This window comes from Aotus nancymaae, unplaced genomic scaffold (genome assembly GCF_030222135.1).
Source record: "Aotus nancymaae isolate 86718 unplaced genomic scaffold, 86718_ANA_hifiasm-v0.15.2.pri h1tg000059l, whole genome shotgun sequence".
NCBI classification, from domain to species: domain Eukaryota; kingdom Metazoa; phylum Chordata; class Mammalia; order Primates; family Aotidae; genus Aotus; species Aotus nancymaae.
Genome location: NW_026988473.1, coordinates 41,277,788 through 41,304,529, shown reverse-complemented (window position 1 = coordinate 41,304,529; position 26,742 = coordinate 41,277,788). Strand labels below are relative to the sequence as shown.

At 36.6% G+C, this 26,742-nt stretch overlaps 1 protein-coding gene across 3 annotated transcripts in view; it reads left to right on the top strand.

Annotated features, from left to right (window-relative positions):
- ZDHHC13 (zinc finger DHHC-type palmitoyltransferase 13) overlaps positions 1-24,560 on the top strand; it is a 61,128-nt gene extending 36,568 nt beyond the window's left edge. For all 3 annotated transcript variants that reach the window (XM_064365112.1, XM_064365109.1, XM_064365111.1), the window contains exons 7-17: positions 295-457; positions 696-821; positions 3,619-3,752; positions 6,827-6,929; positions 11,781-11,903; positions 12,751-12,813; positions 13,503-13,596; positions 14,746-14,829; positions 18,911-19,068; positions 21,187-21,284; positions 23,962-24,560. In XM_064365112.1, the coding sequence (XP_064221182.1) occupies positions 295-457; positions 696-821; positions 3,619-3,752; positions 6,827-6,929; positions 11,781-11,903; positions 12,751-12,813; positions 13,503-13,596; positions 14,746-14,829; positions 18,911-19,068; positions 21,187-21,284; positions 23,962-24,100 (1,285 nt within the window). In that variant the 3' untranslated portion in view covers positions 24,101-24,560. The remainder of the gene's footprint in view (positions 1-294; positions 458-695; positions 822-3,618; positions 3,753-6,826; positions 6,930-11,780; positions 11,904-12,750; positions 12,814-13,502; positions 13,597-14,745; positions 14,830-18,910; positions 19,069-21,186; positions 21,285-23,961) is intronic.
- The last annotated feature ends 2,182 nt before the right edge of the window (positions 24,561-26,742 follow it).

Genomic DNA, 26,742 nt, shown 5'->3' with positions numbered 1-26,742 from the left:
CAAAGAAGAGTGTTAGCTAATAGAACAACAATGTGAAAGGAAAAGTTTGAAAAACAAAATCAGTTATTCTACTGTATTGTTAAAATTTTCTATATAACAGGTCATCAATAGATGTCTCTTTTTTTAATCTCCTATTAGTACCTAGAATAGAACTCAGTACAAAGAAGTTTCTTAGTTCTGAATATTTAACTGAATGATTAATTGATGCCATTGTCTTAAAAATTTATAATTTGCATTTACTCCTTAAGTCATCATCTGTGTTAATGCCCTTGACATTTTATTATTTTGAGACAGGCCAGAACCAACTGGATTTCTTTTAAAGTTTAATCCTTCTCTCAATGTGGTTGATAAAATATACCAAAACACTCCACTTCACTGGGCAGTTGCAGCAGGAAATGTTAATGCAGTTGATAAGCTTTTGGAAGCTGGTTCTAGCCTGGATATCCAGAATGCTAAGGTATGGCCAGGTATTTATCTCCCTTAGTTTATTATATCTTGAGTTAGAAGATTGATAAATTAATGTAAAGATAAGCTATATATTTGTTTTCAGTTACTCCAAGATAGATATAAATGATAATAGCTGGCTATTCTCGGAATAGTGTGTTGAGTCTATGATTCTGGTGAGTTTAAAAAACATTTAGCACTCATAATATATTAAAAAAGTTATTAAGCTTTCTACCCCACTCTTTTTTAAGGGAGAAACACCTCTTGATATGGCTCTACAAAACAAAAATCAGCTCATTATTCATATGCTAAAAACAGAAGCCAAAATGAGAGCCAACCAAAAGTTCAGACTTTGGAGGTGGCTGCAGAAATGCGAGGTATTTTCATATGGGGTCTTTTCTATGGGATTGAATGACTTTTTTGTTCATTTCATTTTGTTTATTAAGACATCAGAGGAAACCAGAGAGTTGGCTTTTTGCTGCATTATATCTGCTGACTATATCTTTCCCATGCATCCTTTTACTCAAATTTGGAAATTCGGCATTTTCATTGGCGATTTATTGTTGGTCTTCAGCTTGATGCTCTAAAATTGCATGTTACCCTATGAATAAATATTATTGTATACTTCCGCATTTATTTAATGAATGTATTGAAATGCAAAAGGTTTTGATTTTTAGAGATACAATGGGAAAAAAACCTTGTTGCAAGGAATCTTATAGAACGATCTTACTCTTTACTAAATTTTTCTTGAAAGGAAAATAATAACATTTACAATGTTTCATTAGAATCATGAGGACTTTAAAAATGACAATGTTGCAAACTTTAGGCATATGATGTCACTTCATAAAATAAAACACTGGAATTTTGAGAGATTAAGCCCAAATTTTATTCATTTTTTTAGCTTAGCAATTCTGAATGGTGTTCCTCTAAACTTTAAAATGAACTGAATAGAGAAAAGGTTAGAAACTTCAGCTTGTTCTCATGAATGGCTAACAAAATCTAAGTCATTGAAGTGAATACTATTTAAATTGTTAAAATGGAATAGTGGATTGATTCCACTGTTTCTAGTATTTTCAAATATGATACCATCATCTTATTAACAATAATTAGCATTATACTTTCAGAGTGATTCTAAATTAACAGACACCATATTTCTATGTAGAGGATCATCATGAATGCTATACTTCTTTTGCATTAGGCATGTGGAGTGGGGAGTGAAAGAAATATTGGTTTCTTTCTCCTTTGCCAGCTCCACTTCTTCTCCATCTCATATTGGTAGGATACCCCAGGATTTTGTTCTTGAACTTTGCTGTCTATTCATTCCCTAAATGCCATCTCTATGTTGATAACTCCCATATTTGTCTCTCTAGTTTAGACCTTTCCTTACTCATATATCCAGTTACCTACTTGACTCATCTACTTTGATGTCCAATAGACTTCTCGTGATACCCTCCCAACCCTTCCCCTGACTAAGCCTTCCCCACCTCAGTAGCTGATAACTCCAGCATTCCTCTGGTGTTTGCTTTTTTTTTTTTTTTTTTTGGTCATACCACATATGCAGTCCATTAGAACAGCATGTTGACTAGTTCACCCTTCAGTTTATATCCAGAATCTGACCTCTTCTTACCACTCTAGCAATGCCATGTTGGTTCAGCAGATGAATCTTCTAAAATGTAAGTCAGGTCATGTCACTCATCAGTTCACATTGCTGTGATGTCTCCTTATTTCTTCCAGAGTAAGAGTAAAGTCTTTATGATGGCCTATAAAGCCCTTTGTGATCCGCGTTTTTATGTAGTGTAAAATTCACTTAGTATATTTATTTGTCTATCTTCCCCACCTAGAATTTAAGTGAGAAAAAGATCTTAAATTCATTGATGTGTCCCAAGTCCCTAGAATAGTACCTTGCATATAATATGCCCTCAAGTATTTGTTGAATGAATAGTGCAGCTTGTCTGTAAGAGTGTTATATCTAGGATTTAGAATTTTGAGATCCATATTTAATTCTTATCTCTGTTCTGAGATTATGTTGCTAGGAGATTCTAAATTTACATTTTAAAAAATGTAAACTAGCCCATTTTGTGTCATCATGCCAATTAGAATTGGAAACATTTTAAAGATTTAATGTCATTTGAAATTATCCACTCCTAGATATAGCTTAGAGAAGTGAAAATGGAAGAAGAAAAAAAGAAGCCCTGCTTGCTTTCAAGGTCTCATATCTTGTCATTAAAGACTGCATTGCACAGACATGGGGCTCAGCTTCAATTCAGCCAGACTGTTGTTTCATAGAAGTTTCATTCTTTTAACTTTGCCAGAATAAACCTGATTTATTAGCATCCTGAGGACATATTTCAATCTTTGATTTCCATGTGACATTTGATGCTGAGAACACCCCCCTTCTCGAAACTCTCTTCTCTGGATTTCCTGAAGCCTTTGTTTCTGCTGGTTCTCATCCTGCCTTTCTGGTCAGTTGTTCTTGGTTACTTTTGGTGACTTTGCTTTTTTCCCCTTAAGTGTTTGTTTTCACTATGATTCTGCCCCCTTTCTACCGGTACAGTCGTTGGGATGTTATTCACTCATGGCTTTACCACCTACATACTGATACATTTCAAGTCTTCTGGAATGCTAGACCTACTTTTGACTGCCTGCCGGATGTCTCCTAGATGTTCATAGACATTTAAAATTCTACGTTCTCCAAACATAGCTCATCTTTTCTGCAGACCTATTGCATCTAACCTTCTATATTAGGGACAGCATGATGCATTGCCCATGTTGGAGCTCTTTTTAGTTTCCTCATTGAGTCTTGTATATTAATTTCTGTGCAGTCCCTTGAGCTTGCTTTATGCTTTCCAAGATAGAATTTTGTTTGCAAGAAGTTATTTTGAAAATCTTAGCTTTCATTAACAGTTTTCTAAAAGACTATTTCTTATAAAGAAGAAAAGCAAAACAAAATATGTTTAAGCAACATATTATAAAATGTAGGGCTTTTAAAAATTGTTTCCAAGATGTATAGTCTCTCACACCTCAAGTTTATCAATCAGCAATTTTGGAGGAAAACTGTTAGTTCTGCTGTTGTATTGTTATTGTATGCTTATGAAGTAGTTCTTGTATTGCACTATTATTAGATACTTAAGAGGTAAAATCCATAAAGTTCTAAAATTCTGAATCTCTTAATAGCTCTTCCTGCTGCTGATGCTTTCTGTGATTACCATGTGGGCTGTTGGATACATATTGGACTTCAATTCAGATTCTTGGCTTTTAAAAGGATGTCTTCTAGTAACATTGTTTTTTCTGACATCTTTGTTTCCAAGGTGTGTATATTAATCTTTGCAAGGCTGGTTATTGTGTTTTCAATTTTATATCTTATTTCTGTTGTTGGTTAGCTGGAGTCACAGATTATTTCAAGCTATAAATATTACTCACCATATAACAGCATCCTGGGTGGATGGGAGGAAAGGGCTTTGGTAGTATATGATTTGGCTGAAAGCAAATTGCTCAACCTAGTAACTTGGTGGAGACAATTGATGGAAAATAAATATCTTGGGTCATGTTTTAATTGTTATTTTTCATGAATAATGGGGAGAATTTTATAACCATTTCATAATTATTCAAGATTTTGTAATTATCTTGAAGTATTTTTGCTCATTTTTGAAAAATTTTGTTTTCTAAATCTAAATGTATTTTGATCTAGTCATTTTTGTTGTCACTGATTTTTAGTTGAAGCAACCTAATTAAATTGTGGGAGGTTATAAAATAGTAAATATAGTATGGTTTCATTTTTAGGACAATATTTATACATGATTATATATATATATATTTAATGGTTAAGAGTCAGACTGCTTGAATTCAAGTTAAGCTTTACCACATGATAGTCTGACCTTGAACAAGTTGCTTTACTTCTCTGTGCCTAAATTTCTTCATCTATAAAATGTGGATTAACTGTTGTGATAATGCCTGCCTCTCGGTTAACACATGTAAATGCATAGAACTGTAGCTGACACATAGTACTCAGTAATTATATCATACCCCATCTCTTCTTCTCTCTTCTCTTTCTCAAGAAAATGACATACAGTTCCTCAAATGAATATGGGTGTCATGCTTGGATTACTGTCATCCTCTCCTCACTTCCCATATCCAGCCCATTACCAAGTGTTCCCTGCCCTGCTTCTCTCCATCTCCACAACTCCCACCCTAAGACTAAGTCTCCTCACTGGTCTCCTGACTTCAGCTCTTATCCCCGTAGAGTTCCCTCCCACTTAGCAATCAAGGGCGTCTTTTTAAAAAGCAGATCAGTTATTTCTTTTCTTCCTGCTTAAAGCCCTCTAATAACTTTTTCTTGTACTCAGAACAAATTCCAGACTCCTTGCATATGGGATATTACATGATTCATTCCCTCCCCAGTGACTTCCTTTCTTCCCCCTCTCCTCACTGCACTGTACCTTCTTTCTCGCACATCAGACTCATTCCCACCTGGGGCCTTGGCCCTTGCTTGGGTCTTTGTCTGAGGTGTTCTGACATTGTATTTTTTCATAGCTGGATATGTCATTCAGGCCTCAGTTCAGCTGTCACCTACTTAGTGAGGCCATCCCTGACTGACTCTGCTGCAGCCCTGTTTTATTTTATTCTAGCACTTAATCACTTTCCTGCAATGTAAAACCCATAAAAGCAGGAAACTTGTCTCTGCTGTTAAATATTTGCATTCACTGAATGCAAAGAAAAATGTAATGATGATGATCCATAGAAAAGGATCTAAAAGGAAATATAGGGTTGCTCTTTGCAGGTTATGATCATGAGTATTCCTCTGTCTTTCTGTTGCTTGCAGCATTCTCTGGCATAAGCCTGCAGTGCTTTTGTCATAAGAGCAAATGAAGTATTAGAGGAATAACCTAATAGGAATAACCTAGGGCAGGACAATTGGCTGGAAATGAATTAGAATTTAAATGTAATGTGAAAGCGTAAATTTCTGAAAAATAGCAAAATGCCTAAAATAGTCTGCTATTTGGAAAACTTGTAACTTAGAGATATTTATTCATTTTCCACAAATTGGATTAACTGGGGCTCTAAATAAATTTTAAGCCAAATCACCAGGGATCAGAGGCATCACTCCTTTTTCAGAGAGGAAGTAAGGGCTGGTAATATCTACTGCCTGGGATAGGAACATTTGAGATTTTGTTTGTTTATTCGTTAATTGTAGTTGAAGCCTACATTATAAAAATGGACACAATTCAAATGTGTGTCAAATGTATGTGACAACTTTATTCAAACTGCCTTTATTTCTCATATTCCTCTGTAGGGTCCCAATTTCATGGAGGAAAGCAACTGTAAAGTTCTATTATTTATTATAGGGGCAGTTGCTTATTGATCCAGGCTGTTAACCTGACACGTGTCAGGAGTAGACACTTAGTGGTAGCAGGCTCTTGTAAATTAGTAGTTCATTGTATTACCTAATTAGGTCAAATGCATTTTTTGCTGCAAGATCTCCAATAGACCATACCCTGGAGGTTGCAAGGGCTTCATTGGGCCTATTTTGGCATCATGTTGAGCATCTAAGGTTTGGACTGTTTAGTTCTTCTCATATATGAGCTATCATAATTATGGTCATAATCCTGGTAGCTAATTTTTTTTAACCCTTCATACCTACTGTTAACCATTGTTTTTTCCTGGTATAAATTTTAAAATATATTCAGGTAAACTATATTCATGCATAAGATGACTATAGTGAGTATTTAGTATAAAAGATTTTTTCTTTGAAACTGCAATATTTTGGGTAAGTTATATGTGATCCTCAAATTGCCTGTGACTCAAGTGAGATTGTTAGCGTTCTGAATACTAGTATCATTTTTAGCCTTTATGTATCTTTATATGAAGTGTCTACTTCTCAAGCTGCTTATAGGATGAATGTGCTTAAGGTTATGTGCATCTGTATACTTAATAAATACCATTCTAGTCTCTGGAAGAAAGCTTAATAAATGTAAAGGTGAATCTCTAAGTATATAGATTTTTACATTTTAGTGTATTTTAAAATTTATGCCAAAAAACTAAAAATATGATGTGTCTCAGTAGAAATACAAAAGATTCATTGAAAATATATATTAAATTGTTGTGAATGAAATATTGTATAAGTTGGTTAGAAGAACTAGAACATACACATCTTGAGCATTGTTGTGCTTCAGCTTTCTCGTGTAAAACGGGGGGATGATGTTGCATAACTCTATTACCACGTGGAAAGTGACACATAGTAAGTACTCAGTATGTGACAGCTATTACTGTTGTTGCTGTTATTATTATTACTATCACTATTTAGAGAAATTTAGAACTAAAATTAATACAAATCATACTAATACCTTATTTCACTAATACCTTATGTTTATCCTTTTTCTTTTAGGTTCTTGGTTGGGTATAAGAATCTTGTATACTTACCAACAGCCTTTCTGCTAAGTTCCATTTTTTGGATATTTATGACTTGGTTCATCTTATTTTTTCCTGATATCCTTTAAGCGTCAATTTTGATGCATATCTCCCTTTGCCTTTAAAAAAGAATAATGTCATTGCTGGGAATTTAGGTATTGGAAAAGGTCCAGGGAATGCAACTTACATTTGCATTTATTTAATGGTTCTGGATGAAGATGTTTAATGTTGAAAATCTACTTGATTTTAGAAGTAATCTCAGAGTACATTATGGAAACAGTAGGTATCTAGTATGTATTACTCATAGGAGGGGGAGAGTAGAATGTATTATTGTTTTACTTGTACCATAATTTGTTGGATTGTCTTGAGATTCCTTCAAGGTCAGATGGTTCTTTTAACTTGGTCAGCAGTTACAGTTGATTGATAAATTTTCTGAGTACCAACACAAACTGTGTGAAAGGGATATTGAGGAAGATGTGGCTTCCTCAGTAATGGTAAGTGTTAGTGGTATTATCTAAGGCAATGATTTTCAATCTACAATTAAAATAAAGTTACTTTGCCACTCAACATATATGGAAAACAAAGACTGTACTCCTAATGTCTGCTTTGCCCTATGGTGTTATTTCATTCCATTTCCTTTTTAAAAAAATTTAATCATGGCCTGTTTAATTTTTTTCATGACTCACTAATGAATAGCAGCCTGAAGTTAAAAACAAAGAAACAAACCAAACTCATCCAAGGAATAGGTTTATTACTTGAGGATCAGGGCCTAGGCCCAAGTCCAGCATAGGGGTATGTTGTTCTCTTAGTGTTGGCCAGGTCCTGTCACCTAGAAATGGGGAGAGAGGTTACTTGGGCTCTAACCATTTATGACTCCAGGTAGGTGGAAGGCATTTTCAATCTTCCCACCTCTTACCAGACTCCCTTTTCCCCTTCCAAGGACCCTGGGAAGCCCTGATAGCCTTGCTTTGCTTATGGAGTAGGAGAAGAAGGAATGTTGTAGATGGAAATATACCTTTTAGTATATTCCTTTAAAATGCCACATTCTATTTCTGGTAATAGCATTTCTCAAAAGAAAGAACAGAGTGTTTATGGGAGACATGCATAAGCTGAATTCAAGAATATTTTTTCCATAGGAATAAATGTGAAGTGAGATGGGCATATGATTTCTCAAAATATATATGTCTACATCCATTATAGCATGTTTTTGCTTTAATGTTCCTTTTTATTTCTGAGCATTCTCTCTAATATTTTTCAGATTTCTTTAAATGAATGGCACAGCATACTATGGGGGCCATTTAGCTTTTTCCGGAAGATTTTATTATCTCTTCTTTGTATCATAATTACTGATTTGGTGGCAATTTTTTAAGCAGTAGCCTTATTACCACGACTTAATGACGGCTTGAATGATATTATTGCATGATAGAAAAATACATTATTTTATAAACAATCATGAGTGCATTAAATAACAGCACAAGATACAACAAAATCACTTGCAGAAGACCCACGGCTCATAAATTCTAGGGTAATTGACATGATACTAAGGAGAGATAGCTGATATTTTTGTTTACCAATCCATATGGCAGTGGAAAAAAACAGTTTTGAAAATGTGTTTTTTGATAAATTTTTTAAATTTGAGAAACGTCAGTTTTTGCACAAAAGCTTTTATATTGAATTATTTCAAATTTGTGGAATCAAAATTAACAAAAGTGTAACTCCACTGTGGTTTGAAAACCTCATTTATAGAAGTTAATATTCAGCTGAGTTTAACTAGAAACTGTTCAATATTTGTGAAGATGCTGTTACATCAGAAGAACTGATTGCCATAGCTAGACAGAATCTTAAGATGTTGAAATCAACAAGATGGAATATTTTATTTGCTTGTACAACCTAAAGCCATTTGTTCTAGGCAACTATATGAACTTGCTGTTTGTGAGAGCAAAAAAGTCAGTAGGTGGCATACTTCACCATCAGAACAATGTTCTTCAAGCTAAATTTTAAATGTTGTTGGAACTGCCTTGTGAATGAACTGTGGTGCTGCCCTGTGTTTAGGCTAGCTTTGCCTCAGGCTGCTGTCTGCATTGAATAAGGGCATCTGCTACCACAGATATTGGTCTATTAGGGGAAAACATTCTGGGGCACTACAGAATAAGACAAAATGATTTTGAGTGTTAGCTCTTTTTCAGACTATGTACCATTGGGGCAAGGTACGTAATTTCACCAAGCCTTAGTTTTTCTGTAAATTGGAGATAACAGAAACAAGCTCATGGTGTGGCTGCAAGGATTACTCTAAAGTGCTCACCACAGTCCCCATTGCAAAATTGGCATTCTATAAATATACCTAATATTTCATTATTAATTATTCTTATGAATAAAATCTGTGTGGAAGGCTACACGTTGAAACTAATTTTAAAGGCAATTCTAGGTTGGCTTTTCAGATGATCACTTTCTTTTGGTACGTTTTGTAAGTTTAGCAAGTAATGTCTTTGGCTTTTATGAGGGGGGATTGAGTATAAGAAAATAAGACCTTATTGATAAGTTTGAGGGTAAAATTCAAACTCAGGAGAGAAATGGTGAATCACTGAATATTACGTTTCTGATATTGGCTGTAACTAACTGAGTTAAGTTTAAGAGGGATAAATAACGCATTTAGTCCCATACTAAGTTTCAGAAAATCAGCTGTACAAGTGCATGTTATGGTGAGCTATGACATAGCTTCTGGTCAAGTACAAAGGAACCAGGAGCCTTGACTAAATGTTCAATATGGCTAGTGATGCAGCTGTCAGGGAAGTGAGTATATTCTCACATAGTATTACAAGGATTTGAGTGTCCAAGCAAAAGACAAAGCAGCTTCTCTGTCCTTTGCACTGGTGTTTGCTCTGGTTTTAATTATAGCCTTTTAAAGGAGAGAATGACAAATGGGAGCATGAACAGAAGAACATGACCAGGAAACTGTTATATACAAGGACAGTGTTGCCATTTATCTTGGAGGTATGATCACTGTCTTCCAATTTCACTGTCATTTGGAAGCCAATGTACTATGTAGAATGGGCACTCAGTAAAAATGTATTAAACAAATGCGGGGATAAGCTTATGTAGATTAGATCTAAAAGACAGCTATGAGGATAAAATGAATGAAAACCAGTTGGTTGAAATTACAGAAAGGCAAATTTTAGCTCCAAATTGAGAGACTTAACTGCAAAAGTTACCAGCTTACTGGGAAGGCTGATGTGTCTATACTGTAGTCCAATGTCTAAGTACCATAGAGAAAGCATTCCTAAATTCAGGGAATGGAGAGAATCATTCTCTGTAAGGAATCAGAAAAGATTCCAAGGAAGGAGGGAAAATATAAGTTAGGTTTTGATGGCATTTAGGACTTGGACATCCTAAAAGTGTAGTTTCAGAAGAAAATGAGAGGAAGTGGGGGACATTTTAGGTCAGCAAACCACACAGCCAAGGGCACTGAAGCAAGGAATGTCTTCAGCTTTTATGTCAGGTGATAGAGTGCAATTCACTTTACTTGAAGAATGGGAATCCAGTGATTCCCCTGCCATTTGTTTTGTAAGTTAATCAAAACAGGAGCCGAAAATTTCAGTCAGCTCAGCATGTAGGATCATTGCATTATTAAACTGAACGTATTTTTGACAACTGAACATATGTATTTTTGAGTCATATGTGTTGATCAGGATTTCATAAAAAAATATGATGTGATTCTTTAACAAAGGGTCTTGGCCTATGTACCTTTAATAGTGTTCTTTTTAGTTCATTCTAAGTAAATGTTAAAATTGAATTTTACACAACTTCCCTGGACCCAACTCTTTCTTAAAGCTAGGCCCACCTGCAGATGAACTGTAATAAATTAAGCCAACAAGATGTATTCCTGCCTGCCTTAACCAGATGTGGTTGTGCTGTCTTTGTGGGTTAGAGCAGGGCTTCTTACATTTTAATGTGCATGTTAAAGCCCCTGGGGATCTTGTTAAAACCCAGAGTCTGGTTCTATAGGTCCAGGGTGGGGCCTGAAGTTCTGCTTTTCTAACAAGCTCCCAGGTGAAGTTGTGTCTGCAGGTCCTTTGACCACACTTTGAATAGAAAGGGTTTAGAGTATTTTGTGGTTCCTTTTTCCACACTGAAGTTTGGCACAGGAGAGCATGGCAGAATCTTGAAAGGTGGAGACAGTTATGTTGTCAGTAATCATTTCAATTGGTTAAGGACAGTTGGTTTATTTCTGGTCTTATTGATTCACTGCTGCATATTCATTTGTCATTCCCTGGAGCAAAATTTTACTTCTTATACAGAGAATTTGTATCACCTTAAAAACATTTCAAAGCAGGTAACATTTATCTGTGAAAACACTTTTATCTTTATTTATCTATAATATGTGACTTTCCCTAATAGTATGTGATACATAATCATTTCGCAAGGAGAACAGTTTGTCTCTAAATTAACTCAGCCTAATAAAAGGATTGGTTACTAAACTTACAGTGGGAAATTTCTGCAAACATGTATCCAATATATAGGGAAATATTTTTATTTGGAATATCTGAATCAAGAGGTTTATTTCTTTGAATGATTTTGTTAAAATGATCAAAGAATATTTTTCTAGATACTCACAGGAGAGCCACAATTACACCACGAGTGATAAATTTATTTGGTCTTGAGTGTTTGTCACTTTTCAGGACGTTCTTCATACGTTGCAACTATTCCTTTCAATATTTAGTATGAGCTTCAACTAATAAGGAAGCATTAATTCTTAGCCAAGTAGGAACAAATTCCAGTAGGATTAGAACATAGAATGGGAACAGGTTTAGGGGTGGGGTCATGTGTACATAGGGAAGGTGAGGTTCTTAGGTACCAGTTATGAAATTTGCTTACATCATAATTATATTCTTTTTAAAGGGAGTTTGTTATATTCCTTAACTTGGCTTTAACATTTAGCAGGACCCCGTTTTTATTTCAGTTTCATTTTCAGCATTATAGCCTTTCTCTATTTCTTCTATAAGACTTGGGCAACTGATCCAGGCTTCACTAAGGCCTCTGAAGAAGAAAAGAAAGTGGTGAGATTTCTTTATTACTAATGTTTTTAATAGGAGGGTTTGTAAACTTTAGAAAGTCGCAGATGCAGATGTGTTAGTTTTTGTTATGGCTGCATGACATGAGGGGTGATATAGCAAAAATGAGATTTCCACTGTTATACTTTTTTCATTTATGTATATGAAAGTTTTAATGCGTATTTTTATTTTCTGTTGAAGTAATACCCCACCAAGACTTTTTCAGATGTGATTCCTGTTAGGAATATGATCTCCTACATCCTTATAATTTTGATAGTGGTCATTTAGCTTACTTTTCCCCACTTAATAAACTAGTCAGTGACCAGGGAGAGTCCTTCTGCTTATTGGCTGAGGAGATGCCCCTTCTCTTCTTCAAATGTGAAGTTGTCAGATGACATGGCATGTTTTCCGTTGCTCATGAATGTTTAGAAGTTGGAGAGTATTGTCTTTGTTACCTAAAGCTAGTGTTCCTGAAAGACCCAGCCCTTGGCACTTATAACTTTCAGTTTTGATGTATACTGGTGGGTTTTTCTTTTTTAATGGGTGTGTATAAGTGCATATTTATTTTTCTCTAGCAGATCCTAAGTGGGAGATGATTGCCATTCACAGAGAGGTGATAGGTGGGAGTAGTGGGGTGGTGTAATTTTCATGCAACCTAATTTATTGGCTGTTGGTTGAAAATGCAACCTTGAAGAGTCACATTGTTTCAAGCACAGAATGATTTGGTGGCAAGTATTCCAATTGCTTTTCTGACTACTTAGTTTGAAGTGAGAGCTGTGAGAATAGTACATAACCGTGCATAATACATTTTCCAACAAAAGGTGATAATAAGGTCAAACTTCATGTCTTTCAGAATATCATCACCCTTGCAGAAACTGGCTGTCTGGATTTCAGAACATTTTGTACATCATGTCTTGTGAGTCTTTTCTATATAATTTTTTTTCCATAGCAAAAGCAAATTCTTGATAACATTGCTCATGTAAGCATTTGTCAGATCTTCATGGTATATTTATACACTGTTGTTTTACTCATTTCTAATTTTACATTACTGTCTGAACAGCTTTTTGTCCTGAACATATGGAATAATGATGTTTATAATCTGTTGAAGTTGTCTCTGGTTACATCTCTCTGTGAATTATCCAGCATGTGTTTTATTTGCTTTTCTCTGTCTTGAAGCATATATTAGAACTAACTTCAAGTCAGAGGCTCATAATGACCTTCGAAGCCACTTAGTGAAACCTCTCATTTTGCAATTGAGGAATCAAGGGAGGAAGTAAATTCTCCCAAATTATTGGTGGCACTAAAAATGGAACTTGGGTTTCCTTCCCTTAGTTCTGTGCTTATTTTGCTCTGTGGTACTCCCTCATTTCTGCTTAGCCAGTGTGAACAGGCTCTGGAATTCAGATCCCACTTAGTGATGTCCTAATCAAAGTAGACATATGGAAGTAAATATTAATAAGGCAGTCCACAGCCTCTGTGTGAATTGATGGTCTATTTAGGATTTCTGCCAATGCCTTTGTGACCTAAAATTAAAATTTTGCTTGTGATTTGTTACCATTTTGAGACAGTTGTTTTTGCTTAGGCCTCTCTTAATTGCTTACTTAGATAAGGAAGCCATTAAGGTCACTCCATTGCCATGTGTGCAACTCCTGTGTGGCTCGATATGATCAACACTGCCTGTGGACTGGACGGTGCATAGGTGAGAAGACTTAATTTTTCAGTTACCAGTATGAAGTTAAGCATATGTTTAGTTATGACTCATAGAAAAAGTGGAAGGGCATCCAAGGGCTCCATTTTCAGTATTCCAATATTCCAGTAGCAATGAGCCCATATGTCATTATTACAATACAAGTAATATAGTGTTTTCACATGCATTATCCTGTTTGGTAGCCACAGACCTGTGAAGTAGACAGAAAAGGTATTATCTCCATATTACTTACAAAAATGCTAGATCAGAGAAGTTAAAACACTTAACTTACAGTGTGACACAACTAGTAATATGTAAACCTAGGTCTCCGGATTCCAATGAGTGTTATTCCTTCTGCCGGGTTTTGCTGCTTCAGGAGAAGGTCAGACCATGATGTGAAAGCTGAGGAGCATTTGTGTCATTAGCATTGAAACACTCCCATCTCTAGCACTGAGAAGGCAGCATGTGCAAGAGAAGATTTAATTGCCGGACTTTTCCTGCTTTCTTTCCTTCTGTAGAACTGTCTCAGAATGTGGGTTCCTACTCTTTGCATGTAAATGTAGCAACATGTAAATTTATTGCTGCTCCTCAGATTCATTTTCTGTGTTCCTCTGATTAAGTCAATCCTTGATATTTAGAGGTTGTGCTTTTACAAACACATTAAATGGAAGGAGGAAAGATACAGGGTATGATTTGTCCAGAATCCTGCCTACCTCCTTCCTTCCATCACAGGATAGGACAGCCTAGAGCAGTATTTGCTTAGTTAACTTTATTCTAAAAGTTGTACTTTTACAAATATGTTACATGGAAGGAAGAAAGAGACAGGGTTTGATTTGTCCAGAATCCTGCCTACTTCCCTTCCTTCCATCACAGGATAGACCAGCCTAGAGGAGTGTTTGCTTAGTTAACTTTATTCTATTCCAAAAAAAGTATCTTCTTTTAAGTAAGCAATGAATAAATATTAGTTCAGTTAATATGGACAATTGACTGTGACATATCAGAAATGTGTGGTTTGATTTAATGGTACTTAAAAGCAAAGCAACAGCTTTACTTCTGTTTTACTTTGGTGAGGACTTTTGACAGGGAAGTGGTTAAGGAGGTCTTATGCTGAAAATCAGAAGAAATGAAAATATTAAGTATAATTTTTTTTTCTTTCTTTAGGTTTTGGCAACCATCACTATTATATATTCTTCTTGTTTTTCCTTTCCATAGTATGTGGCTGGATTATATATGGATCTTTCATCTGTAAGTGTAAATTTTTCTTATAACAAGCATGTACACCCACACCCGTTTCTACTTTTCCTTATAAATCCTTGTATATCACATTATGGCTGGATGTCTATAAACCATACCCCTAATAACAACAAAGTGAATGCCACTAAGACTCCCTCAGCATTGGAAAGCTGCAAGAAATGCAAAATGAGGTTAGTTCTCAGTACTTTAGGAAAAAAACGTGATAAATTTGAGAAGTGGTCAAAAATAGAGATTAATTTAAGGCAAGTGCAGATTTGTTCCCCAGTGGAGAGGGAAAGTCAGCTACTCAAGTACAAAGCTGGAGATGATAAGTAAATAAAACAAAAAAAATAAGGTCAGTGGTAGAGAGGTTGGGGGATAGTTGTCCAGTAATTAAGGGACAGACCTCTGAAAGCACATGCCATTTAGTAAGTATTAAGTTGAAACTGAGAACTGATGGGAATACTAACAGTTAAAAGGTTGGAAATAGTAACTTGGAAGAATACATTAGATCACTTATTCTGCGGCCCTGACGCAGGAAAAAAGCTTTAAGTAGCAGTTTTATCTAGGGTCTCACATAGGGAGTGATAGCCACTGTTCTGAGGTGGTTGACTAAGAAGGACAGGGTTTAAATTGAACAAGAAAGATTGTGTCTATCTCTTAAGAATTTCATGATTATGTTTTTCAGACCTTAGAAATAGCTTACCTTACTGGAAAAACCTATAGTGCTTGTAGTTTATTTGTTTGGACTTTAACTATTTGTTGTTTATTTATTTTGAAGGCTTTGGGAGAATTGGGCTCTAAACACAGAGGCTTCACTTCTAATCTGTTACCGTCCACCCTCCTGTTATGTTCTTGGTCAAATCTTAACTTTACCAGTAGAGTACTAGTTTGTTGCTTGAACTGAAGTCTGGAGTAATTCTGAAAGACATTAAGAACGTTTCTTTCCCCATAGCCTCCTAAGCCCCAGTATATGTATACTTTTTTCCTCTCTTTCTCTCTTCTGTCTCTCTCTCTGTCTTTAGTTTAAAATTTTTGTTAGTTTTCGAAAGACAATTTTTTGTACACTTGCCCCCCAGCCTCCCAGTTTCCCTCCCTAGAAATATCAAGTATTACAAATTTTGTTTTGTTTGGGGTTTCATTTTTAGAGATTATTAACTAGTATCTATGTATAATGAGTTATTTTTTGCCCTGCCATAGGCATGGACGGTGTCAGTTACCTTGTCAGACCCTTTCCTACCTGATGCCTTGGGTGTCTTTGATCACTAGGAAGTGCTTTTGTAGCTAAATGTAACTGTCACCATTTTAAATAAGTCTAATAGTCAGAAGATTGTAATCTATGAGCTCAGTTCTTGTCAAAAGCCACCAGTAACCCTCAGCATTCTGTTTTTATTTTAGTTAATTTTATTTATTTGTTTGTTTTTTGTTTATTTATTTATGTAGTTTTTGGGACAGAGTCTCACCTTGTCGCCCAGACTGGAATGCAGTGGCATGATCATGGCTCACTGCAGCCTTAACCTTTTGGGCTCAAGTGATCCTCCTGCCTTGTCCTCCCAAATAGCTGGGACTACAGGTGCGTGTCACCATGCCCAGTTAATTTTTAAATTTTAAGTAGAGATGGTGTCTTCATCGTGTTGCCCAGGCTGGTCTCAAGCTCCAGGCCTCAAGTGATTCTCCTGCCTCAGCTTCCCAAAGTGCTGGGATTACAGACATGAAGTACTGCACCTGGCCAGCATTAGATTTTTAAAACCTCTTAGATTATGTCTTATGGTGTAAAAAATAAAAGATTTTTTTGACAGTGCTTGTTTCTGTTGAGAAAGCTGCCTTTCAAGGCCTGACAGTAAAGCATATTCCTGGAAAACCTTTGTAAGTTGGCACATGGACCAACTTGTCTCTTGGACTAGATCCTGTGGGAGAGGAGCCAGAGCTTACACCACTCTTGCCTCTCCTCTCTTCTTTCTCTTCACTAAAAATAGTCACCTTTGTTTGGCATCTATGACCAGCATAAGACTGTATTGATAAGGACAGAAGCGATTTTCCATCACATTCAGTCTTTCCAAGTTAGTTTTTTATTAACTAATCACTGTTAGTTTTTTATTTATTAATCACTGTATGTGATTCTTCCGTCTTCTTTGTCTTTTTTCTCTGGCTCTGAACCAATTTTCATATTGCATTTTGTTTCATAAGAACATTCCCATCTTATATTCACTTACAAATGTATAAACTAGCTGACTGTATTTTGTTACCTTTATTCCATTTATATTCCAGCAATATTTATTTTCACTGAATGAGGGCATGGTGTCATTTATTATTATTTCACAGACAAAAAACATGAACTTGTGCTCCATTTCTCTAATGAGGCTTCACTGTCATTCCACCTCCCTTGTTTACCATGAGTACTGTATTACTAGAGCCCTGCTCTATACTCTCCTTTTCATGTGACCCAATAGCTGCTACTTCTGTACAGCCTCCATCTATTTCATCTTTTGTAAGGTCTGTTACAAGGTGGACAGTAAGTGACTCCGAAAGTGTTAACATCCTATAAGTTACAGAAAGAAAGATTGTAGATTACTATCAGGAAGAACTATGTAACTGTCAGAGCTATCTAAAGATGAAAACGATTGACTTGGAATGATATGAGTTCCCTACCATTAGCCATTGGCCACCTCATAAGAATGTATTAGCACAAATTAAAGTGTTACATTGCATAAGATAATGTAAATGACAACTTGCTATTGTATCTTTGATATTAAATCTGAAAATCAGTATTCTGAAAACTTCAGTGTGAGATCATGCTGTGCTATCAAAAGAATTCCCAGAAGGGAGCAGTAGAAATCCGTAAGCTGAAAGAAAATAGACATTCTTTCCCATTCAACAGCTGTTTTCTCCACCTACTGTTGGAAATTACATTCTTTTTTTGATATCAGGTGCATGGGATGCATCTTTCTTTGCTGTCCTAATGAGAAGCTCTAGAGAGAGTGTAATTTTCTTTAACTTGTACCTTGATTGCTACTCTATGATGATTGCTCTTAGAATGCTTCTGGCATATCTTCATGAAAAATGATTGGAAATCAGAGACTTCAAAAGAAAAAAAAAGTAGATTTTTAGAGTTCAAATGGACAGTTGACAGGAAAGTCATGGACTCATTTTCTTCCTGTCCCTGGAGTTCTTCAGAGCAGTATTAAGAAAATGTCTAAAACTGCTTATCAAATTGTCAGAGGCATTTATGAAACCTCAAGGTGCAAATCTAAGAAGTCTCATTTAAAAATAATTCACCCTTTATGCATGGCCAGGGTGCCTGTAAAAGTCATTGGATTTATATAACCTTGAAGATCTGTTCCCTTGTTTCTACTGCGTCCTGTGTGTATTTTTCCTTACTGCCTCTCCTAGCTACATGGGTTAGGAGGTTAATATGAAAGGCCATAGTAAAGTCCTTTCTTTTAATTGGCACACCTGAGGAGAAACTGAGCTATGACTATCTGAATCTTGCTCTATATTCTTTTCCCGGGAGTATCTGTCTTGTGAGTCCCTTCATCTGGCCTTTCTTCCTTTGCAGATTTAGTTACAGTGTCAGTACAGAAGTATACCCATGCCCAGCTCCCTGTATGCTATTAGATTGTATTCTGATGGCATCTAGGTGCTTATTGGTCTTGTGCCCATAGCAATGGCCTGTCCATCTGAACCATTAATAAGAGTTTATATTCAGTCCTGTAATAGACCCATAGTTGCTATACACACGAATATGGTAGGGAATGTTCTAAACAAATAATTAGCTTCAGGCTGGTACATCATATGCTGCATGCTGATTTTAGTAAAGATTTTATGGGCGTTTTTTGCTTTATTCCTTCACTGTCAACTACTTATACAGTGTTATCATAACGTCAGTTAACATTGAGCTACCATTTTGTCATCTTTGGTTTTTGAGCTGTCACGTGGAAGATTAATTCCTGAAGTTGAATCATGATCTGTGCCTTGCCTTCTCTTCTCCCTAAATAGAACTGCAGTGATTTTATCTTCTTGAAGACTGATAACTAGTTTATTGTCTTTTAAAATAATGGGATCTTTTTTTTTTTTTTTTTTGGTGAATTCACAGATTGGTCTAATCATTGTGCCACAACATTCAAAGAAGATGGATTATGGACTTACCTCAATCAGATTGTGGCCTGTTCCCCTTGGGTTTTATATATCTTGATGCTAGCAACTTTCCATTTCTCATGGTCAACATTTTTATTATTAAATCAACTCTTTCAGGTATTTATTTCTCTTCTTACAATGTCTTTGAGTAAAATTTCCAAAACTTGTAGTGAGATAGTCTCGAATTTAAAATCACAAGATGTACATTCTGTTTTTACCTCTGTCACTTACTGTGTGAATCTAGCCATGTCATTTAACCACACTTGAATTTCATGTTTTTTGTCTGTAAAATGAGGATAATAATGCCTGTCTACTACATTAAATCACAAGATGGTTTAAAGGTTAGCATAATAAATTATTAGAGTTGGACCTAGGAGTTACCTAAGCTGACCTCTTTATTTTATAAATAGAAGTACAGAAAGGTAAATTGAAATGCTCAAGGTCACCCAGTATGTGGCAAAATCAGAACTGTAAACTTAAGTCTTCTGACAGTCCCATTCAAGGGCTTTTTCCATTGTACAATTAAATTATATGTTGTGTGTAACCATAGTATAAACTAAAGTATCATGCAAACGTGAGATGATTGTTTTCCCTCAGTTTTTCCAACCCTGTTTGTTACCCTTATTACTATGCAATGCTTAAGTGGATGAGAGTGGAAAGAAATGAAAAATGCATCACTAACCACTGGACATAGTAATTACATTTTCAGAGAATGCCATGGCCAATTGAAAGTTCAAGCTCCAGGGGAGTTGTCACCTTCAGCTTTCTCCAAAGCTTTAGTCCCTTCCCTCCTGCCTTCCATCCCCTATGAGCCTAACCTAATTCTCATTATTGCTGTGTCTTGCCCATGTGGAATGGGCACCAGGTGGTCATCAGTCTGAATCAATTACTGTAAGACCTCAGATAATTCGAGCATTACTCAACCGAAGCAAAGTGTATTCCACTTTTATGGGGAAGTAACCAATCTCAAAATAATTATAGTGATAATAATAACAAGAAGAGAAAGAGGAAGGAAGGGAAAAAGAAATAAAAGAGAAAAAAAAGAAAAAAATGTTTAAGGATGAAATTGAGTTAATAATATTTACTAAACTGAGGTTTCTGAACATTCATCTTAATCTCCTATCACTCTGACATCAATGACTCTGGCAGTAAGAGTAGATACTAGCATCTGTAATCATTAATATTATCATTTATAATATAGTATTTATAATGCTTTAAGATATAATTTCTAATTCTCTTTCTTCTTTTCTGGAATCTTAGAACAAGTATGTGGGATGATAATAACCTTTACTTTTTTAAAAAAGTCAATTAGGTGAAAAATAAAGTTTCAGATAATTTTCAAAAGCAAGAATTCAGAGCAAAGCTATTTTCTTAATGAACAAAACAATCCAGTTCTTTGAAAAGGTTCATTTCCTGAGTGCTCTGGGTAGTTGTGGCTTTGATTATAGCATGTCAAGCTGAGTGTCTAGGCTGTTGGTTAGGAGCATGGGCTTTATTCTCCCACTGACCAAGGAGTCAGTCCCAGCTCTGCCACTCTAAGCTGTGTGGCCTTGAATCAGTTACTTCATCTCTCTAAACCTCTGGGTTAGGTATTTTAAACAGATTATCTGAAATCCTTAAAACAATATCATGAGGATGGTATGCTGCACTGTTTTACAGGTATGGAACTTGAGGTTTAAATGAGATAACTCTGTGAATAGTTATGGTTTTTAATGATTTAAGAATTTTTAAGTTACCTTAATTTTCAGTCTTCCCCAAATTTATAGAATTAAACGTTCTTTACTTCTGATTAACTTTTTCTTTGGCCCTTTTCAAAGAGATACTAAAAAGAACACACAAGTTGAGATAATTGCACTGATAGTGATCTTATTTTTTTTATTTATCTAAAAGTTACACACTGAATGTGCTGAACATTAAAAATGACCATACACCATAGCTTGAATTAATAAAGCAGTTATTTCACAGCTCTAAGTCAATGTGCAGTACTTTCTTGAAGGTTAGTAAAAAATTAGACAATTAAAACACACACACACAAAATGCCAGTTACTAGATTTATATAGGGGAGTATAGTTTAAGGCTGCTGAATCTCTGCATCACCATGGCCCTTGGTTAGAAACCTGGGGGATATTGTCTGTGGGGGACTGCTAAATCTTTGCCAGTGTCCTGTGATGTACTGCTAAGAGTGATGGAGCTACAACATGGTATTTTTCATGTACCTTCCACCCTTCTTTTCAGATTGCCTTTCTGGGCCTGACCTCCCATGAGAGAATCAGCCTGCTGAAGCAGAGCAGGCATATGAAACAGACGTTGTCCCTCAGGAAGACACCATACAAGTAAGTGAGAGCTGTTCTGGACATTGAGTTCTGTAGAAGATCCCTAGTCACTGGTTTCCTAAGCTGATGCCACTGCCCATGGCCATGCTGCTGTTCTCTAACCTGTTATCTAGTACAGTTGACCCCCTCCTTTCTTAGAGAAGCCTTAGTAATGGAGTGAGTGGTAAGGTCATGAGCCCCAAGGTGGTAAGAATTTGAGATTTAGTTTACTGGACACAACACAAATAGTGACTTTGAAGTTTTGCCAAGATGGGGAATCTCTCCAGTCATGCCACATGGTCACAAGGTTGTTTGTTGCTGGCATGGAGTCAATGTGAGATAATTAGGTGTATGGCTGAGAGACCCAGCCACAAGGTGCTCTGTAAAAGTGTTTGCTTGGGTGCTTTGCCAGGATTTTCACCCTGGCTTTCTATCACCATTAATTCTTCTAGCCCTACTTTGAATGTGACCACTTGTCCCAGGGAGAAGCCAGTTTTTCAGGTTTGGATTTGTTCCCCCTGGAGCATTTGGTTGTATAAAACACGTTTTCTGTTGAAAATAAGAGTATGTATAGGAAGACCTTCATCTTATGAAAGATCGGGCTTTGAAGCTTATCTCCCTGCCACTTATGGCAGGGTCTTGGAAACTGGGAGTGCTGCAGAGGTGACCCAGAGCCCTCTGGGGATTTGAACACTTGCTGTATATCTCATGAGCAGTCTATTTTAAAGCACACTCTTGGTACAAGATGAAATTGTTAGGCTGTTAGAAAAGGGGATCAGAGACTGGGATATGACTACAATATGTATTTAGAGAGGAGAGAAATTGCCTTCATTGGGAAGAGATGGCTAAAGCAGTGAGGAGTGGAGAGTAGTGTAAACTTGTGATGATTGTTTCACATTGACAGTGATAATAAAGTCCCTTTCTTTGTGGCTTAACCAGAGGAATAAATATTTACTGCACTAAACTACAGAAGCCTGTGATAGAGCTGGAATTTGAAGCTGAGCCTTGAGAGATGTGGGGCAGGGCACAATGGTGTTGGGAGGGAGGAAGGACATTCCAAGCCCTAGAGAAGAGTCTGAATAGAGGGACACAGAGAGCATTAGAACATGTTGGCTGAGTAATGGCAACATCACCTAGAGGAACTAAAGGTAAAACCTCAGCTGCTTTGAGTCCACCTTCCAAAATCTCACCCAAACCAAAGATTTTGCTTGTTTTCCTCCCCTAAGTTACTTTTACTCACTACAGTAGTCTCCCTTTCTCCATGAGGGATATGTTCTAAGACCCTCAATGGATGCGTGAAACTGCAGTTAGTACTGAACTCTATATATACCATGTTATTTCAGTCTGATAACCCAGCAGGCAGGTAGTGTAGACAGGCTGGAAACACCAGACAAAAGGATGATTCATGTCCCAGGCAGACAGAGCTGGATGGCATGAGATTTCATCATGCTCCTTAGAACGGCATGTAATTTAAAGCTTATTGATTGTTTTTTTCTGGAATTTTTCATTTTAATATTTTTGGGCTGCTGTTGACCAAAGGTAACTAAAACCAAGGGTAAGGGGACACTACTCTAACTAGTTTTTGAGCCAGGTCCTATAAATTCTAGCATGTGTCCCCACTCCCACCCCATCAGTTCCACATAGTCAGCCCTCTTCCCAGGAAGTTGTCTTCTGAGTAGTGCTGGTCCTTAATAGACAACAACTCCATCATCCTCATGCAGAACACAGTCTTTTAAACAGCAATGCAGTCATCCTCATGCACAGGTGTGTTTTGATGTGTGTAAGGGATTGGGTAAGGCACTTAAAAGATAGGGCATATGTGTAAAAATGAGCATTTCTCATAACTGGAATAGATAGTAGTACTTCCGAAATTTAATAGAGAAGATATGATGCCTAAGACCGTTGTAGTCTGGAAAGCTCCAGTGGAAATGTGGGCATTGGCCTGGGCCTTGAGAACAGGTAGAATGTAAAAGGATAAAGGGGTGCCTGAGCTAAGTGTAGAGCAGTGTACATTCCAGGCCCACACAGCTGTGATCATGGGAAAAATAGAGCCGGAGTACCTGGAGCAGGAGATTTATAAAGATGCACAGGGGAGCTAGGACTTGAGGGATACACTGTATAGGGCCTTGAATACAAAGACGAGAAATATTTATTTGAGCCTCTAGGCAGCGGCATATCTTTAAAGAGTTTTGATTGGGAGGCAAGGGGTTTTTGGAGGACAACAGTCTGCACTATGTAAGATGAATTAAAAGGAATTGAGACACAGAAGTCATTTAGAGAGTTACTTATACAGTTTTGGGAAAATCCCATCTTGTTGATTATAGTTGTTCTGGCCTATATGGCCTTTGAGGTAATCAAAGTCTGAATTAGGGAAGTAGGAATAGAAAGAAAGAAACTTATTAATGTCAGTGGCCAGTGCATTAAGTGGGGAATCCAAAATGAAGTGATGATGAAAAACCCAATTAAGGTGCTGAGCAGAAGCCAGGAAATCTCAAAATACAGATTCAGATCCAGAAATAGGCTTCAGTTTTAAGGTCCCAGAAGTCCAGGAACTATCTGATTTACCCCTGGATTTATGCAAGATGTTCAAAGGACATTGTATCTTATAGATTCTCTGTAAGTGTTTATGGTTTGAATGAATGTTGGTTAAGCTACATAGGAACTATAGTAAGACATGTTCTCTTTTTTTTCTTGACAGCCTTGGATTCACACAGAACCTGGCAGATTTCTTTCAGTGCAGCTGCTTTGGCTTGGTGAAGCCCTGTGTGGTAGATTGGACATCACAGTACACCATGGTCTTTCACCCAGCCAGGGAGAAGGTTCTTCGCTCAGTATGAAGAAAAGCAAACCAAAACTCTCAATCTGATTTGTTTTTGTATATGTTGATGCCCTGTAGTTTGAAAATGAAGTAAAGATTTAGAGTTCACCTAAGCCCAAAGGAAAACACTGGTGGTTTTTAAAGCCATTGGGTAAAAAAAGTTCTCAATAAGGCACTATACTTTTTTAGATATAGAAAGATGGACTTTTCTGATCAATCTTGGCAGACATCTGAAAAAAACCATATTTTTCACAAGAAAATGCAAATTACTTTTTTTGGAAATAATATTCACTAATTATGATTGAAATGGAGTATTTTCAGATACTATGCTGGCTGTTTCAAAATAGTACTATTCTTTAAACTTGTAATTTTTGCTAAGTTATTTGTCTTTGTTGTATCTATAATTATGTAAAAAATATTTAAATAGATGTACCTGTTTTGCTTTCACACTTAATAAAAAAATTTTTTTTTTTTTTTTTGTAATTGACACTTGATTTCTGACACTTAATAATTCTAGAGTCTTAAATTAAGATGTACATAGGACACAAAGAAATTAGTTCACAATTCCAGGAATGAGTTGAGATTATGATTAATACCAGCAAGCAAGATTTAATTTGTTTTTTTCCATCTTAGAAAATAGAACATAGAAGGTCTTGAACATTAATTGCTGCTTTACTTAATACCCTCAAAATATTAGACTGATATGACTGTAATTACTAATTTCCCTTGTTTGAAGGAAATGTTAATTCAACTTTAACTTTTAGTTAGTATTTATATACCTCTGGGCATGGCACCTTCCTGCTGAAAAACCTCCCTTGGGTTCCTGTTGCTCTTGGGGTAAAAGCTAAAATTGTCATTGTGACCTACAAGGCCTTGAAGCATATAATCCTGTTTTGTTTACCAGTATCACTGGATCACATTATACTCTAATCATGTTGGCCTTTCATTTCAAGGATCCGTTCTTTCTTCTACCGGAGATGGGAGATGCAGATAAGGAAACTAAAGGCAAAGAAGTTTGTATCTTCTGCAGGGTCACAGAGATACTAAAAGGGGCTGCCACTCTGCAGTCCCAATCATCTGGAATATCACTTGACACATAGTATTCGTTCAAAAAATATTAAAATCAATTTGTTCAATTTCAGAGTTTTAAGCAAGACATGATGCGATCAGAATTGTGTTTGAAGATTGTGATTCTCAGTTGGGATACAGAAGAGCTTTTTCAAGGTATATTCTCTTTCTCCCTTCTTTTCTTAGCAACTCCTGCCAAGTTAGTATTGTGTTCCAAATGATCCGGAGACTGTTTAGATCAGAGTCACAGGGCCAGGGTGGGTGTCTGGGGCTCACAGTTTGAAAATCAAATTCTCCATCTCAGACCTTTCAAATCAGTCTCTGGGGATAGAGTGCTGGAATCCTAATGATTCTTACATATACACACTGCTGTTTGAGAATCATTTACTTAAGGAACCTTACCTTCTCCATTCTACACGTTGTGAAAAGTTTTTTTTAAGTTTGAGAATCACTGTTTGGTAGGTATGCAATTGTAGTGGTGAAGAGACCAGATTCTAGGGACCCTGGGTTTGAATCTTTGACCTACTAATTACTACATAAGTTACTTTTATCTCTTTGGGCAAATGACTTAAGTCCCTAGTGCCTCAGTTTCCTCATTATTATTATATAGATAATAATAGTAAACATTTTGAAATGTCATGAGAATTAAATGTGTTAATTTTTAAAAGTGCTTAGAATTGTACTTGGCACATAGTAAATGTTCAATAAATGCTGGCTCTTAATTTAGAAGTCTAATAGAAAACTGAGTACAGAGAAAGATAAGCTAGAGGTAGAGAAATGCACCAAATCCACCCTTCTGTGTTGTATGTTCTAGGGCTAGAGTTCTGCAAACTATCGTCTCCCTGCCAGATGACTTCCCATTAAAGTCTCCCAGTAGACTGCAAGGAGGAGCAGAAAAGGGACTTATTCCATTCTTCTTCCTGGCTATTCCTTTCAGTGTTGCTCCAACAATGGCCCTTCGCCCCTCAATGACATTTGGAGCCAGTGTCTAACTTTCCTTTTTCCCAAAACCTACTTCATTGTGCCCCATTAGAAGCACTAGCAATAACCAGGCAGGGCTCTCTCCTTTGATGTCTGACTTCTGCCCTAGGAGACTTCTCTGGGCATCTGAATTATGATAACCTATCTTTTCTCTTAGTTTCACTAGCCCCAGGAGTGGTAGCTGCTTCTAGCAATTACTATCTCTGTGTTAAGTCAGTGTGTTCCCTTTTTACTTTTTCAAAAATAATAGCACCTGTTTAGCTAATTCCCTCTACTATATTCTCTTTATTAAAATAACTAGTGTGTAGCTGGGCACAGTGGCTCACGCCTGTAATCCCAGCACTTTGGGAGGCTGAGGTGGGCGGATCACCTGAGGTCAGGAGTTCGAGACCAGCCTGACCAACATGTAGAAACCCTGTCTCTACTAAGAATACAAAATTAGCCAGATATGGTGGTGCATGACTGTAATCCCAGCTACTCGGGATGCTGAGGCAGGAGAATCACTTGAACTGGGAGGCGGAGGTTGCTGTGAGCTGAGATGGTGCCATTGTACTCCAGCCTAGGCAACAAGAGCGAAACTCCTTCTCAAAATAAATAAATAAATAAAACTAA